Source organism: Callorhinus ursinus, unplaced genomic scaffold, assembly GCF_003265705.2.
Source record: "Callorhinus ursinus isolate GAN/ISIS: 27379988/994484 unplaced genomic scaffold, GSC_fseal_2.0 scaffold3, whole genome shotgun sequence".
NCBI classification, from domain to species: domain Eukaryota; kingdom Metazoa; phylum Chordata; class Mammalia; order Carnivora; family Otariidae; genus Callorhinus; species Callorhinus ursinus.
This window is the reverse complement of record NW_027397065.1, coordinates 84,521,975-84,538,431: the sequence shown is the minus strand read 5'-3', so window position 1 is coordinate 84,538,431 and position 16,457 is coordinate 84,521,975. Positions and strand designations below refer to the sequence as shown.

General features: G+C 41.5%; 1 protein-coding gene across 5 annotated transcripts in view; it reads right to left on the bottom strand.

Moving 5' to 3' along the window:
* CTNND2 (catenin delta 2) overlaps positions 1 to 16,457 on the bottom strand; it is a 907,509-nt gene that overhangs the window by 151,880 nt on the left and 739,172 nt on the right. For all 5 annotated transcript variants that reach the window (XM_073891088.1, XM_025867463.2, XM_073891086.1 and 2 more), the window contains one exon: positions 11,750 to 11,933. In XM_073891088.1, the coding sequence (XP_073747189.1) occupies positions 11,750 to 11,933 (184 nt within the window). The remainder of the gene's footprint in view (positions 1 to 11,749; positions 11,934 to 16,457) is intronic.

Below are 16,457 nucleotides of genomic sequence, written 5' to 3'. Positions count from 1 at the left end.
TGTACCAAATAGAGAGCTCTGAGAGCAGTAAGTACCAATCACAGTGACAACGCTTTCATTGAGCAGGACCCTCGTTTGTTTATATAAATTAGCCTGCAATTACCAATTACATTGTTGGCCCCAAATCAGGTCAGGGCAAATGTAACCCTGGGAAGAACAATGGTCTGGACGCAAAAGTCCAGACAGGACTATTATGGGGAACGATGGGGGATGATTAATCAGCTGGCCTCTTCCTAAGGATTGCGTCTCACATCAAACCTTGGTGCTAACACAGCTACTTTCTGGTAGTAAGTTACCTTAAGAGAAAGGTAATTAGCTGCTGGGAGCTGGGACTCATTAGCTCCGGTCAGTGCATTCTTGGCACAGCATCCCCCTTGCCGGTTGAGTGCTTGTTAATGGGGAACAATGATGTATTTGTATCTCCACGGGACGATGGTGAAGGACACAGGGTTAATCTGAAGTCTTGACATGTCTGTCCTTTTCCTTAGCAGACTGAAAAACTGAAAAAAGAATTTATGTATCCTAAAAATCAAGTGTTGAAAGCTGTCAGTCCACTAGGGCATGGAGGCAGTTACTAACAACTGCTTCTCTTGCTTAAATCTTGCGGAGGCAAGAAAATGTAGACCAAGCATGAAATCTAGGTAGGGCTGCCCTCCCTTTGGCTCTTCTCAGACTCAGGAAAACATGTGAGTTAGTACTTCCAGAATCTTCTGCCAGCTCAGAACAAGGACTTTCCAATAAGAATGAAGAAATGATGGTTTTTATATTTAGTAGCTTCCCCACAGTTTCTCTCTTTCTAGAACAAGCAACTTGCTAGGAGATGGTGAAGATCCTGCCACAGAGGGGCAACCAAGAGCTCCACGATGTAGTGCAGGGGACCAAGGGCTGCTTCTATTCACCCCACCTGCACCCGTGCCTCCTGTAATCCCCCCACATTGCCACAGCTCTCTGAGTCAGAGACCCCGCTTGTCAGCCCTCCCTGTCATAGCTCCGAAGGGAAGGGCGATGGAGAGGAACCCAGGGAATGGGCCACCCTGCTCAGCCTTGACCCACAGCTGCCTGTCAAATGTCCTGAGGCAAATGGTCACGGACCGCTCCAAATGCTGGCCCCGTGACAGGAGGAAGTCATTAACCCAGGAAAGGGGGCCAGGGAGAATAAGATGGTGATTCAAACACTTCCTACTCTTTTCCTTCAGGGTCCCTTGGTCAACTAAAGGACACGTGAAACTTACTTCAAATATTCTTGGTCAATTAAGGATCACCTAGACTCAAGAAAAAGAGAATGAGGGGAGCGAAAGCGTTTTGAAGTTGGCTGTGGAGAGCAGAGTTGTGCATCTGGAATTCCCAGGATGGGGGGTGGGAGGCCGGATCTCTGCACTGGTACCTTGGAGAACGCTATGCATGGCTCTCGCTGGTTATGTTGCTCTTTCCTCCAAGAGGAATTGGAACTGCAAGCAGGAGATCTTCATTACCGCCACTGGGTGTGGGCTAACCTCCATGCATGAGCTCTGCTTCTTCTCCTATGAGTTGTCCTCACCTCTCTCGGTATTTTGTCACAACTCTGGCAAACGCTGGCTTTATTTATTTTAAAATAAGTGCCACTTTGCAAAGGGAAAGGAGAAATGGTATGAAAATAGATGTGTTGAAATACTGGAGAGGATTAGTCTGTAAGTGAAACTGTTTGGTGAGCTCTTTCTTCTTCAATTTATGGATAATAGACTTGTGTCTTTGCTTCTCCTCCAGGGAAGCTACTTCTGATGCAATGTAATATAATTTGGGAGGGCAGCAGGAGGAAAAATTATATTTTTAATATCAGGAAGTTATGAAGGATTTGAAGAATGATCCAGCTCTTGCAATTTGCTTTTTATTTATCAGGGAGTTAACACCCTACAACTCAATGTTTTATAGGGATAAATATTAAACACCATTGTCTACCGATTGGGGATTAACTAAGCTTTTTTATTTAATCTTTTTTTAAAGGAAGTAATTTGTTCATACTGATGGAAAGTCTGAATATTCATATTCTAATAGGAAGAATGACTACTCATACTGAAAAAGTAAAATTTAACATTTGCTTGTCCTTTTAAAAGAAGCCCACATTTGCAATCAAATTGTAGGATAAATAATTCAAAACAAGTTTTAGTTAGATCCTGCAAATTTTCGTAATTAAGTAGATCAAATTCTGCAGAAATAAGTTGTGGAAACTTTAGGAAGAAATAGCATGATAGGGTATCTTACATCAAAAATTTATATTTAAGGTGAAATCATTATAGTCTCACTTCTTCTGGCTTAGGGAAACAAAACAATGTTTGGGGAGAAATGATCCCTATTACTATTTCATGGAACATAAAGGCCAGAAAGAACTTTGCAAAATTATAGTCAGTCTTCTGGCAGATAAATTTGTCTTCTGAAAGAATTAAAAAATGAAGTTTTTTCAGACTTTTCCTGATAGAAAAGAAACGAGAATGCAAAATCCTGAAGAGAGAGAAAGCTTTAAGACTACAAGATATAACAGTAAATCAATTAACAGTCAACAGCTTTTTATATGTAAAGAAAGAATGTATTGGTAAGAGAGAGTTAGGTTAGCCATGCAAATACTGGAAAAAAAGAAAAAGAATATGGCCTTCTGTGGCATTATTTAGGAGAGACACACTCCAATCTTTCCAGTTCTGGGGCAGCCTAATTAGACTTAGATGCAATCAGGTTGTCTTAATGACATTATGCATTGCTTTCAACAGCAAACTCCACAGACTGTGTCTATCTGCTCTTCATTACAGCCCCCATGCCTACCATAGAGCCAAGCACATAGTAAGCACTCAGAAGAATAGATGTTGAGAGAATGAAACTTTCAGTCAATGTAACTAACTCCCCTTGTTTGGATTCTGTATCACCAAGCAGCTTTCTGATTGTACAGTGACTTCTTAGTGGCTAGCCTCTAGAGAAAGACCGCACTGGTAAAGGATTAGGCTTATGTAACATCCATAAAAATGCACCCACTCAAATCTCTCACTGCAGGAGCATCACTGACTGATGATGGTCCAGCTTCCGTGCCCTAAGATTCATCACTGTGTTTGCCTTCATGCTCCAGCTTTACTCACCATGGTGCTCCCAGCCAGTGACCCAGCTCAGCAGCAGTACAGGGCAAGCCTGGTTCTGGGAGATGCAGGACTCCTTGGAAGAACGACCTGGGCTTAAGAACTCTCCAGTGGTCTTGTCAAACTCCCCGAGAGCCTAAGACAATTTCACCCAAACAACCAACATTCCTTCCTTCTTTTCTGCTCCCCTTCATTTGGGGGCAGACCTGCTGCATCATGGTTTGAAGGCTCTTCCAGGCTCTCTGGTTTACCTCCCATTGTCTTCTCCAGGGTTGCTCCTAATTAAATACCTTGCACGGACTGCTAATTCTGTCTTCGTGTCTGCTTCTCTTAGGATCTGGACTGAGCCAGCATCCTAGTCTCAGTGTTAAGAAACATAGGTGTTCTTGGGCTGTTCCCTTGTCTCTGCCGAATGGAACATGGTGAGGTGGGAGGAACCCAGCTAAGGCATCATATAACCCAGGATTTCTGTCTCCTTTCCTTTGCTTACTAGCTGTATGACTTGGGTCAAGCTACGCTTATCCTTATGAGCATGAGCTTCTTGATCTGTAAAACGGGATAGGGAATCCTACCTCACTAGATTATAGGGACAATTGTATCAAACAGCATGCATATTAAAGAGGCATAGCATTATAATGGGCTTTTCACAGATGCTAAACCAAAGCTAATTTCCTCCCCATGCTATTGCAGCTTTAAGGTCCAGTTTCTGACCAGGCAAGGCCAAAGGCCAGGCCCTAGAGCCTGTGGTATTCAAAGGTAGGGCCCCACTTGGGGATGCCTCGTTTGGAGATCCCAACGTGGAGATTTATAAGAAGAGGAGATCAGAACACAGAGGCACAGAGGGAAGATCATGTGAGGACATGGCGAGAAGGTGACCATCTGCAAACCGAGAGAGGCCTCTGAGAACTAGTCCTGCTGACACCTTCATCTTAGACTTCTAACTTCCGGAATTGTGAGGAGATACATTTCTGCTGTTTAAGCTACCCAGTCTGAGGTACTTTGTTAATGACAGCCCTAGCAAACTAATACAGAATAAAGTTCTTGTAATCTATTAATAGAAAGTAGACCTATTATTATAAACTACTGGAGTATAAACCACACTGACTGGGTGGCACGGAGTGAGCTAGAAGCTTGGGGTGGTCCATGGGGGACTGAAGTCCTTGTTACCTAGGGAGGTGCTGAGATGGGCAGACCAACTGTCCCCTCTGATGGGGTCCCAAGCAGAAACCACTAGCCCATAAATACAGAGAACAAACTGATGGTTGCTAGAGAGCAGGGTGTGGGGGATGGGCGAGTTGGGTGAAGGGAGAGTGGGGAGGTAGAGGCTTTCAGTTATGGAATAAGTTTCACAGCAGTAAAACAGATTATTTTAATGGTCGGATAATATCGGCAACCAACTGAACTTAACATAAAAGTGATAATAAGTCCTCCTCTCACCTGTGGCTAATGCAAGAGGTAAACCAGATAAAATAAATGTCCTTGGAGCTTTCCAGCCGGAGTGTGATTATCACTAGTATTACTTTGTGAACGGGTTTTCTCAAGGTCACTCCAGAATTAGTGGCTCTCTATGGGACCAAGTGCTCATCCATTATATGGGTTAAAATGACTAATTGAGGGTCTGAGTTTAATTATACTCATAAGCAAAGGCGCAGTGCAGCTCCTTTGATGGGCTTAATAACATTCTCGCGTACACAAGATAGATGGAAAAATTAGGGTTGTATATTGTTGTCCTTCAGGACAAGATGTTGAAGTGGGAATAGAATAATAAAAATAAATAAATGACTCAGCGGCTCTAGGAAATGAGCTGTGGAAGTTAGCAAAGCCAGCCTTATGCAAATAACTCTGGCTGGAGATAGAGTCCTAAGCATGCATGACTAAATGGAACTCAGCCATACAGTAATAGATTGGAGTTGTCTTACTGAGCTGGCCGATTCAATGGCAAAAAAAGGATACTCAGCAAGGCTTCGCCTATAGTTCAGTCTGCAATTATGACAATGGCCACGATAGGGATCTTTAGGATATTGATTTGTGATATTTTAAATGGGAAACACAGTCATGTTTCGTGCGAAATCCAGAAAGCATTCATTCTGCACACAGCTGCAGGAGCCGACTTCCTTAGATGATCCTCCTTTCATGTCATGTGCCCTGCTTGAGAACCCAGAATGACTTCTGGCTGTTTAGAGCATCAAACAGATCCACGGAACTTTCAGAAGATAGTTTAAAGACTGGAGGAAATGGGAGGTGGGTTCATAAATAGAAGCAGAAAACACAGAAACCAGAGTGACGTATGGGGAGATGCTTATTTACAACTATGCAGTCGAGAGGCTTCAGGTGAACCTACTTTGGCTGAGGCAGCCACACCTGGGTTTGTAGAACCCAGTCCCGTGCAAGGGATGTTTGGCCTTGCACCTGAGGGAATGATGGCCTAGAGAAAAAACAACAGCTCCCTATCTGGGTGGTTTGTTCCCGTGCGTGAACACTGTTTGGGATGGGCAGCTTCTCTGAGTTATTTTAAGCTTTGGAGGCCCCCCCCCCTGGACTATTTCCTAGGGTGACTGTAGGAGGTTCCCAGGGCTGCCGGAGTAAGGTACTACAAATGGGGGGCTTAAAGCAACAGAAACTTATTCTCTGACAGTTTGAGAGATTAGAAGTGCAAAATCAAGGTGTCAGCAGGGCCATGCCCCCTCTGAAGGCTCTGGAGAAGAATTCTCCTTCAAGTTTTCCTCACTTCTAGTGGCTTTTCGAAATGCCCGCACGTTCCTTGGCTTATCCCTGCCCCACTCCAATCTCTGCTTCTGTCTTCACATGGCCTTCTTCTGAGCGTGTATGTTTTCTTCTTATAAGGACACCCTCCATTGTATTTGAGCCCACCCTAATTCAGTATGACCTCATCTTAAATTTTAAATAATTTTATCTGTGAAGACCCTATTTCTAACTAGGTCACAGTCTGAGATTCCTGGTGGACGTAAATTTTTTTGGTGGGGAGGGCACTTATTTAACCCACTACAGTGATCTCAGCCAAAATGAGCGCGTCCACAGACTGAGCCAGTCTGACCTTCACTGTTCAGCAATCAGGCTGTGGTTGGTCAATACGGGTTTCGGTTGAAGGTGATTATTTCCACCAGAAGTTAGGAAAAGTATTTGATCATACACTGTACAGTGAAACAATGGTGAGTACAGAACTGAATCTCTTTCAAGGTCTGACTTGCCTGATTTAGGCCAAAGGAGAGTGGTTTCCTGGAGGACTCCTTAATCATAAGGTGAAAGAAAAGGAACTAACCCAGCAACTTCATGCATCCTTACGGCCTAAGCCTTATCTGACATTTTATCACATTTATTTTAGGCCATATTTCAAAATGGCTTTTATTTAAAATTAAAGCTTAAATTGTGCAGCATCGGAGCAAAAGACAAACATCACCAAAGAGGAAGGGATGAGGAAGAAGGGTAGGGTAAGTGTGTGTCCAGGGTGGACACTGGCAGGAGGAAGCTTTCGGAGACAGAGCCTGCCCCGGGCTAATCACCAGCAGCCGTCACGTCCACTGACCCCACCTGCCTCTGCCCCTTGGAGCTCCACCATCCAGCCACCACCACTCTTATCAACTAGCTCCTTCAACAAAATTTAAGGGATTTTTTTTTTTCCATTTCTATTGTCTTTCCTCAGTGATAGATACTTCAGGAACAAATAGAGATTCGCTTTGGAAAAATTCCATTTCCTACCCCAAAATGAATATTAAATGGAAAAGGACTAAGGGCATTAACTTTTCATTTTATATTTCATATGTGCTTAAATTTTTGCTATGTCAACATGATATGACATCTTTCCATGAAGATTTACCGTGCTTTTTTAGAGAAGGCAAAGGCAAGAAGTCTCTTCTCTTTGGAACACTCCCCGTGAGTGTGTCCCGTGATTGAAGCTGGCAGGGTGGGGTTGGTACCACCATCGATACTGGTACAACATTACTGTCAAAGAGAAGGTTTGAGAAACTGGACAGAGTTTATTTAAGACTGTACGGAATTAGCGTTCCAGATTTTAGCTTAGGAAGGCTGAGGCTTTTTTTCTAACTTAAATTTCCCTCTGATAAGCTTTTGAACATTTACGAGTGGTACAATTTGCATTTATAATACTTTTTTTCTTTCTGAAAGATGAAAAGGTGATCTCTTTTAGAATAGTAATTGCTGAAATTCCTAACCTTGGCCCCCCACCCTGAAATGACACAAACAAGTTTGAATCCTGCTAGGAACAAAAATTTAGAATAATGCTCTCCATTAGTGATCAGAGAAATTTACTTTCATCTACCAGAAGCTCCTACTGGAGCTGCAAGCCACCTGGGGTAGGAAATACTACTGGGGGAAAGGAGTGGAGCCGTCAGTCAAAGAGAATTAAGTGATCAGTAAGAGAATGGGGGAGTCTGAGTACTGGAAAAATAACATCAACTTTATTATCTAGGGTATGTCTTAAAATATAGTCTTACCTTAAAGAAAAAAAGGCATCCATTGCTCTGACTAATTGCCTAAATTAAGATTTAAGATGGAGGTGGAGAGAAGGGGCTGACGTGGGGCTCCATGACTAACTTTCCAGGTGCCTCCCACTCCATACTTGAGGCCTTAGGAGAAAAGAATGGGAAGTAAGAAAGGAGGAGGAGGAAGACAGTTGGCAACTGTAGGCAAAACGGATGGATGTTGGCTGAGAGGATGCCACTCAGGAGCTGTCGAGAAGCAAAATAAAGGAGCCAACACAAAGGGGAGTAAGTCCATCGCCAGCTGGGTGCTCAGCTGGTTGTGTCGCTCTGAGCACAGATCTGCTCCTGTCATCTCACAGGGCACTGTATTTCCTCTCCGCGTGGAAACAGTGGTCTGGGCCAGGAGTCAGGATGTGAGTTCACGTGTTGGGCTTCCCAACCTACTAACCACGAGCTATTGATCATACAATAAATACAAGACCAAGCGATGTATTTGGAACAGAAATTTCTGGTCCTTAGAAGACAGGGATTTTACACATCACAATACTCATTTAATTTTATATGAAAATCTTGTCTCTATTGACAGTGCATAAAGTTAGTTAATAAATATCATGTTGCTGGGTCAAACCCTGGAATGAACGAACACACACACGCGTGCATGCGTGCACGTATACACATTCGCACAGCTCGATTCCTCGATTTCCCTAGAATTCATGAGAAAGGAGAGTTTCCATTCAAACTCAGTATTAGCGAAAATATCACCCGAGGACAGCAAACTGAATTAAATTTAACTGACATCTCACCTATCAAAAATATTTAAATAGTGACTCATGTACGTTGCTACTTGTAATTTTTTAAATTCCAAGTGTTATTTGATAATGAATGGTAATGAGAAAATCACACTCTCAAAATAAATTCATAAAATGTATAATTATGACAAGGATTGGATTATATGTAACTCCGGATCCTTAAAGGCTATGGAGGATTCCTAGAAGTTGAAATACATAAAAGTAAATACTTGAAAAGAATTTTAATACAACCGGGTGGTCCTCAACAATAATGCCTTAGTTTTAAAAATGCTTCTTTAATGAGATCTAAAGAAGGAAGAGAGTAAGAAATATTGTGTGCATATCTTATGTTATTTTTTGAAGGTTACTAATTTTCTTTCCCTTCACAGTGAAATATCCAGAAATCACATGAAATGAACTGAACTGTTTGCCTGCTGTGACACTTAAGGTGGTTTATACCAACTCAGTCACCATTCTTTCCAGAGTTGTCTGTTGAATTCCTTACGCACCTGTGAGCCGGCAGATGCGTTTTGTAGGCCAAATGCAGCTGGTTCTCGGTTACCAGCTAAACAAGGTCCTGAATCCTATACTTAACGTTCTAGCCAGATTGCATGGGATATGATAGTTGTGGTCATGACGCATTGGAAAAGAATTATAACATGCAAATTTAGCATTTTATACAATTTAGGCAACTTTCAAAATCAAAGCTATAAATTAATAGGCCAGATCAAAGAATGCAAACGTTATACAAGCTTACTATATCCTTTTGGGTAGGAATTCACTGTATCACTTTATATACAATATATATTTAGTACATGAAAAAGACAAGGACAATTGCTGTGATTTTTTTTTTCTTTAAGAAGCACCAAAGCACCAAATTCTTTCTAAATATTTTGATAGAAGAAAATGTTCCTTGCAAAGGTACAAGCCCAGATCTGGTTTATAAGCTGCGACAATCTGGTTGTTAATTTACATTTTAAGGAGTATATTCAAATCATTTCTGCAGTTCTGGGAGGACTTTTGCTGGGCCTTGTTTATTTCCACCTCCCAGGTCCCTCCCGAGCACACAGCAGACTCTCAGCAAATGCTCATGGCTAACATTGTTGAAAGTCAGGAACAACACAAGAAATAATTTCTTTAACGTAAATAAAAAGCTAGGCTTTCTCAGAAAAATCAAGAACGTATATAACCTCAAAAATTAAAATCTAGAATCTTCCATCATGATAAAAACATTTGTGACTGTTCTGGTGTGTTGCCAACACTGGCTGTAAGTTAAGTGCCAAGTATTGGTAGAAATTTCTGGAAACTTTGTATCCACTGAGTAGTCAATAAATGCATTTTAGCCCCTCCCCAAGGCTATTTTCTTCCTCTCTTAGTTCAAACTGCTCATCACTGTGGAATGATTCACGAACACATTCAAATAAGGGGAGAGATTATTATTTCTTTCGGTAGAAGGGCAGAGTGTCAATGAATTAAGGGGGGAAGTTAAGTATTCACTATATATTGACGGGTTTTGCTTTGCCAATCACGAGGTAACTCAGAACTAAGAGATAAACCCCTAAACCTGGTTGCATCTTAACTAAGGAAACCCAATTTGGCTACATGAAACTCTTTCTAAATGAGTTTTTTGCTTCCTATGCTGTGGTGGCTCCTTGCCACATTCAGCAGCTGAAGCCAAGCCTGTGTGTGTGTGTGAACAAGTCTACCTTCGCTCTAGGTCACGGCCCAGAAGCTAAACTCAGCCTGATGACCTGCCGGGGGGATTCACGGACCTACGCAGTCTAGCTTCTCCATCTGACTTTTCATCAAATGGTGCTGAATGTACGCTCTTAATGGCAGTGGCCTACCTCCGTTAATCAGACATCTTGAGTGTGTAATTATGTTACTGTATCAAAGAGAATTTTAACTGACAGAGTTATCCAGGTCTTTACTGACCATACTTCTGCAACTGAATCTGAGGCACTTTTCCCATGATCGGGAACGACAGACCATTTCCCTCCCTCCCTCCCTCCCTCCCTTCCTTTCTTTCAACTCTTTATAAGTCAAAGATGCTCAGGAGGGAAAAAAAAAACTACCTATAATAGTTGCAAATAACTGAACTAAGAAAATCAGGTATAAAAAGTGAGAAGTGCCTCCAGTTTTAGCCTTTGGAAGGGGTTATATTTCTTCTGGTAGGGCAGGAGGTTTCTGAAGGATAACAGTATGTAAGAGGTTATAAAATAAATGTCCCAACAGGGAGTTTTGGAGAACTGTAAATTTGGCTTATGGTAAAGCTTTGCCAGAGAAATCATGTCCAAAGGTCATTATTTCATGACCTTGAGGAAAAGCAGAATCATTAGAGGATTTCCTATTCCTGTCTGGGAATACATGTTGATATTTATGGAAGCAGACTCACTTTATCTCCCTCTATGCACACACATTTACCCAAACACGCCACTCTTCTCAAGACTAGAAGTTGGGAGCATTGTTATAAATATTCATGAGATAATTATTATTAATGTCACCAAGGTGATGTTGTTCCTCCTCAGGAGAGACTGGTTTTTGCACCTAGAAACCAATCAACTGTAGGAGAAATGACAGCTTTGAGGCAGCCCAGCTAAAACAATTCTGTACATTTTATGTTTGAAATATAGATTATTTGACTGGGTGTTCTTCTGAGTCACCCTTTTGCCCTCATCTCATCATTAAGTTTATCCAGCAGAGATTTCCAACTTTGGTACGAAATACAGCATCTTTGGGAGCCCAGTTTCCAGAGATGGGAAAAACTGTATCTTGATTATTACATTCTTTTCTAAGAACAAAAATTAAACAAAAGTAAAGAGGATTCTAAGGCTTCTCAAGAGGTTTCTGGGGGATGATTTTTGAAAAAATGCATTGAGAGAGAATTGGAACGTACTTGCTACTTTTATTATTTAAAAAAACATTTCATACAACAGGCTTTATTAAAAAGTTATCTCTAAGCAATTATAGGTTCTGGCAATCACACAGGAAATTTTTTAAAATTAAAAAATGAAACTAACTAGCAATGACAGTTAACTGGATCCCTATGTGTGTGCCACAGGCCCTCCCCCACCAATTGGCCTGCCTGGTTGTTCTATATGCATAATATATTATAACATGGGAAATTACTGCGAACTATTGTCTTTTAAAAAACTAATTATTTTTGGTGGGAATGAAAATGTTTATTTTTTTGCCCAAGGCCCAAGAAAACACGTTAAGTAAGTAAAAAACTAATAGTGGAAGACGCCTGCCCCTCCTTAGTACCTCATTAGAAATGGTTTTTGCTAGCTTCTTACCCTCCTTTACCATCTTGCTGGGACACTCTGATCCTCAGTGAAATGGCGGCTGAAGTTAGAGAAACAGGAAGCGTATGACAGCAAGAGGAGGCCACCAGGATGGGACTCACCTTAGGCATCCAGTTGCATTTCGCAGCACCTGTGAGGAATGCAGCTGTATTTTCCGATCATCCTGAAGAGGTGAATTTTCCCAGCCGGAATGGGGGATAATCACGGCATTGGTCAACACTGCAAGAGTGTCCTGGATGATTGGCATTTTGAGTGCGTCGCAAGATGAGAGGTTCCAAAGGACTCCTGCAAGACACACATACACAGAGCTTTGGGATGGCTACTCTTTTTTTCTCCTGTCTAAAGCGTTTTCCCTCATCAAGTTAGCAGCATGGCAGGTCGGACGAAGAGAGGATGAGAGCATATGTCCTAGAGCATATCTTTAATTCCTTAACACCTGTGAGAACCCACTGAAGGGGTGCTGTGAAAATCTGACAAGTGGGCAGAGGACTTGTGTTATGATTGTCTTTGTGCCATCATGATGAGTAACAAGGTGGAGATCTGACCTGAATGGAGGATACCAACCAGACTTCTGTTTACTATTAATGCAATGGGACCAAGTACCCAAAATCTAACCAAGATGGAAGAGCTGTGAAAGTTACCTGAGCTACGAACCAGTAGGACATCTTGGTTTTATCCTAGACCTCAATATGCACCTATGGACTGTCGGATTGACTTAGCCTCCATTTAGAACCAGCCACCATTACGCGGGACCTTATGAAAGTCCAGAACCAGGTCTGATGACAACGGGATCAACAAGGAATTTAAATTTACTGTCACTTGTGACAGCTTTGTCAGTTTTTCTCAGAAAGCAATGCTCGTGGAGGACCCAGAGATTGGTCTTCCTTATGTACCTAGGACAGAGAGCAGCAGAAAGTGGAGAGCATGTCTGCAGTGGACAGACTATAACCATCATTAATGTAGGCAGAGCAAAAGCAAAGGTTTTAGGTCAGGTGGAATTTTTTAGGCTTTTAAATATTTTTAAACAAAACCTTAAAATGGGATTAAGTTTAGAAAAAGTCATTGCATAGAAGTTAAAATATTTGAAAATGCTTTTGTTTTTTTTCTTTAAAAAAATTTTTTTTTATTAACATAGAATGTATTATTTGCTTCAGGGGTACAGGTCTGTGATTCATCAGTCTTACACACAATTCACGGCACTCACCATAGCACATAGCCTCCCCCTTTTAAAGTATTTTTTGTTATTGTTCAAAACAGAACACATAAAGGTAAAAGAAACAATTATATTCTACTTTTTTATGAAAGGAAAATTGTATTTTCTCTCAAGACTAATCTAAATAGACATTATCACTGCGGATACTGAGAATAAAATATCATGGTTATCTTTAGAAACACAACTTCCATCTTGTTTAATAAGCTTTCAATAAATTTTATGACGAGTTTGTGTTTCATCTATTGTGTTATGAATAGAACAAACAGAACACAGGTATTCCTGAAATTTATTATTATCTTCATGGTATATGTTGAACTTATCAAGGGCATGAATAATATTAATCTGAAAGTTGATAATGTTGGATTGTTCATAACTGTAGGGACAGTTTTATATTGGTTCTATAAAAACGTGACTGTAGAGACAAACTTTTTCTTTCTTTCTTTTTTTTTTTTGAAGATTTATTTGTCAGAGAGAGAGAGCAGGGGGAAGGGCAGGCAGAGGGCGAGGCAGACCCCCCGCCGAGCAGGGAGCCCAATGCGGGGCTCGAGCCCAGAACCCTGAGATCATGACCTGAGCCGAAGGCAGACGCTTCAGGGACGGAGCCACTCAGGCGCCCCAAGACCAACTCTTTTCAACTGTCTTTCAAAATAACATTTGCTGGGAATTTTATTGAGGTAAGTGCAAAGGAAATAAAATGTTTTTGGTGCCCATTACTTATAAATCAATCCTTTAGTACAGGGGGTTGGCTTGAGGGCAAATCCTGTGGCCTTGTTTTTGTAAATAAAGTTTTACTGGAACATAGCTCTGCCTGTTTATTTACATACTGTCTATGGCCTACAAGGGAAGAGGTGAATATAGTTTGACTATATGGCCCATAAAGCCTAAAAAATTTACTATCTGGCCCTTTACAGAAAGATTTCTCCTCGCCCTGCTTTAGCATATAGATCATTTTCTATTAAATTTCTGTGTGCAGGTTGGCATTGCTGTTGGTACTGTAAGTTGGGTACACAAAAAATGCTCAGTGGTACACAGACAGTGCCCCAGAATATATTCTGATTCGGATGGATTTGAAATGCTAACAATATTATCATGTACGTTTATCTTGTTTTAAATAATATATAAAGCTGTGTATTCATTCTATTAAGAAATATTTTATTAAATTTTAGATAAAATACATTCATATCCAATCTTAGCAAAAAATTTTTTTCTAATAAAATAGATTTGCAAACTTAAAAAGCACATTAAAATGAAATTAATATCTATCCCAGGATTTGAAGGTAACTTTACAAAGTATCACATTCGAGGGTTTATGTCTATTCTTCTAAGTATACTATGCACACATACAGACAGAAAGTTTAAATTTTTTCATTATGAAATCCTGATTTGAAAATATCAATCCATGAAAATTGAAGTATGGAAGGTGCACCTGGGTGGCTCAGTCGGTTAAGCGTCTGCCTTCAGCTCAGGTCAAGATCCCAGGGTCCTGGGGTCTAGTCCCACATCGGGCTCCTTCCTTAGTGGGGAGTCTGCTTCTCCCTCTGCTCATGATCTCTCTCCCTCAAATAAATAAATAAATCTTTTAAAAAAAGAAAATTAGGGCATGGAAATGTTCTAAAATATGGGTGGCATGTTTTGCTGTAAAATACATTTCCTCTAAAAGCTAAACAGCAAAAGAGAAATTTTTGCATTTTTACATGCAGTGAATTTAAAAGAATCTAAAGGCATTCTATGATAATAAAGCAATTTTTACTGTTTTCTTTTTTTTTTTAATTAGAGAGAGAGTGAGTGAGCATGGTATGGGGGGGGTGAGGACAGAGAGAGAGAGGGACAGAGACAATGTCCAGCACAGTCCCCACTGAGCACGGAGCCAGAGGTGGGGATCAGTCTCACAATCCTGAGATCACAACCTGCGCCAAAATCAAGAGTCAGACCCTTAACTGACTGGGCCACCCAGGCGCCCTTACTGGTTTCGAAAAATCAGAAAAAAAGGTCAGAAGAGGGGAAAATCAAAGGAAATGTAAAGGTCTAAGCTAATATCTGATAGAAGTGAACAGATGGAAAGGAGATGGTCCAAGATAACTCTTGATTGGGCTCTTCTCTCCATTACTTTCCTCATTAATTCATTAATTAGTATAACCTCATTCAGAACCGAGCATGGACAGGAGTCTCCTAGTTCCCATTCATTACATCTTTCCAGGCTGGCTCCATCTGTGTTTCACATTCCAGAGAGCTTATTACAGCGCTTGACCCCATCTCCGAACTTTCTATATTACTTCACATCTGCAACCCCCAAGTGCTTCCTGACCCATGAGAGCTACAGGGGACCTCTGATCAGAGGCTGCTTTTATCACCTCTGCTTGGGTGACGACTTGGTCAAGTGGACGTAATGTGGCAGAATTTCTTTTGGGGGGAATTCCGTCAACCGGTTGCAGGGAGCCCTCAAAACTTTCGAGTTTGGGTTAGATTATCTGGACACAGAGACAAGCTTGAGTGCAGAACCACAAGTTTCTGGGCCCGTTGGGAGATAAAGGCTGACACGCCTGGCAGAAGTCAAAAGTGGGTAACAGCCAAGAACTCTATAGCTGTCTTGCTACAGACAAACAGACAGACAGACAGACACACATCCATTAGTCCTGGCAGACGGGAGAGAGATTAGTGAGAAAAACGGCCAAATCTGGGCATTCTCTGTAAAGAAATGAAGAAATGGGTGTTCTGCTCACATTTCTCTTCACTCCTTCCTCTTTCTTCTGTTCTTCTGTGTTGGTTTAACATTTTTGTTCTTCTCTCTTTTGACATCCCTTTCTAATGGTGGAGCCCAATCCACTGGACTTAGAGACTTGCTCTGGTCCGCATAATATGGTGGAGGTGACGGTGGGTGTCTTCTGAGGCTGGGTCACAGAAAAGGCATTGTGGCTCCCTCCAAGCCCTGTCTTGGATTACTTGTTGAGGGGAAGGCTGCTGTCAATACTGGGGGGACCTTCAAGTGATGCCCTGAAGAGGCCCGTGTGGCAAAGAACGCAGCCTCCAGCCAACGGCCATGGGAAGACCGCCTTGGAAGTGGGACCTCCAGCCCCAGCTAAGCCTTCAGATGATGCAGCCCCCTGAGGGATGCTGAGCCAGAACCACCCAGGTTTGTCACTCCCAGACTCCTGACACTCAGACACTGTATGGGGTCCCTTCTCCTTCCTCTCCTTCCTCTTTGTCTCTGGACTCATTCCCCCCACCCCAACACTTTTTTCCTAGCTACCCCTGTCATTGTAACTTAGATCCACTTGTTCTCTTACCCTCTTCATGAAGTGTACTGTGAGAGAACAGAAGATCTAGGGAGGATCTGGCTAAACACTGCAACTAAATAAAAAATGCATTTTAATTTAGATTATAAATGATGAACTTTTTTTTTTTCTTTTTTAGTACGTGTGCTGCGGAAGGGAGCACTCTGAGTGATTAACTTTCTAAAAAATGTATCCATCTTCATGTTTGCAATTTATTAAATGGCCACTTTCTTGAATGTGGAATAATCCTGTTTCATTTTTTCATTGCTGCTGTAACAAGTTACCACGGACATAGTGCTTAAAACAACACATATTTATTATCTT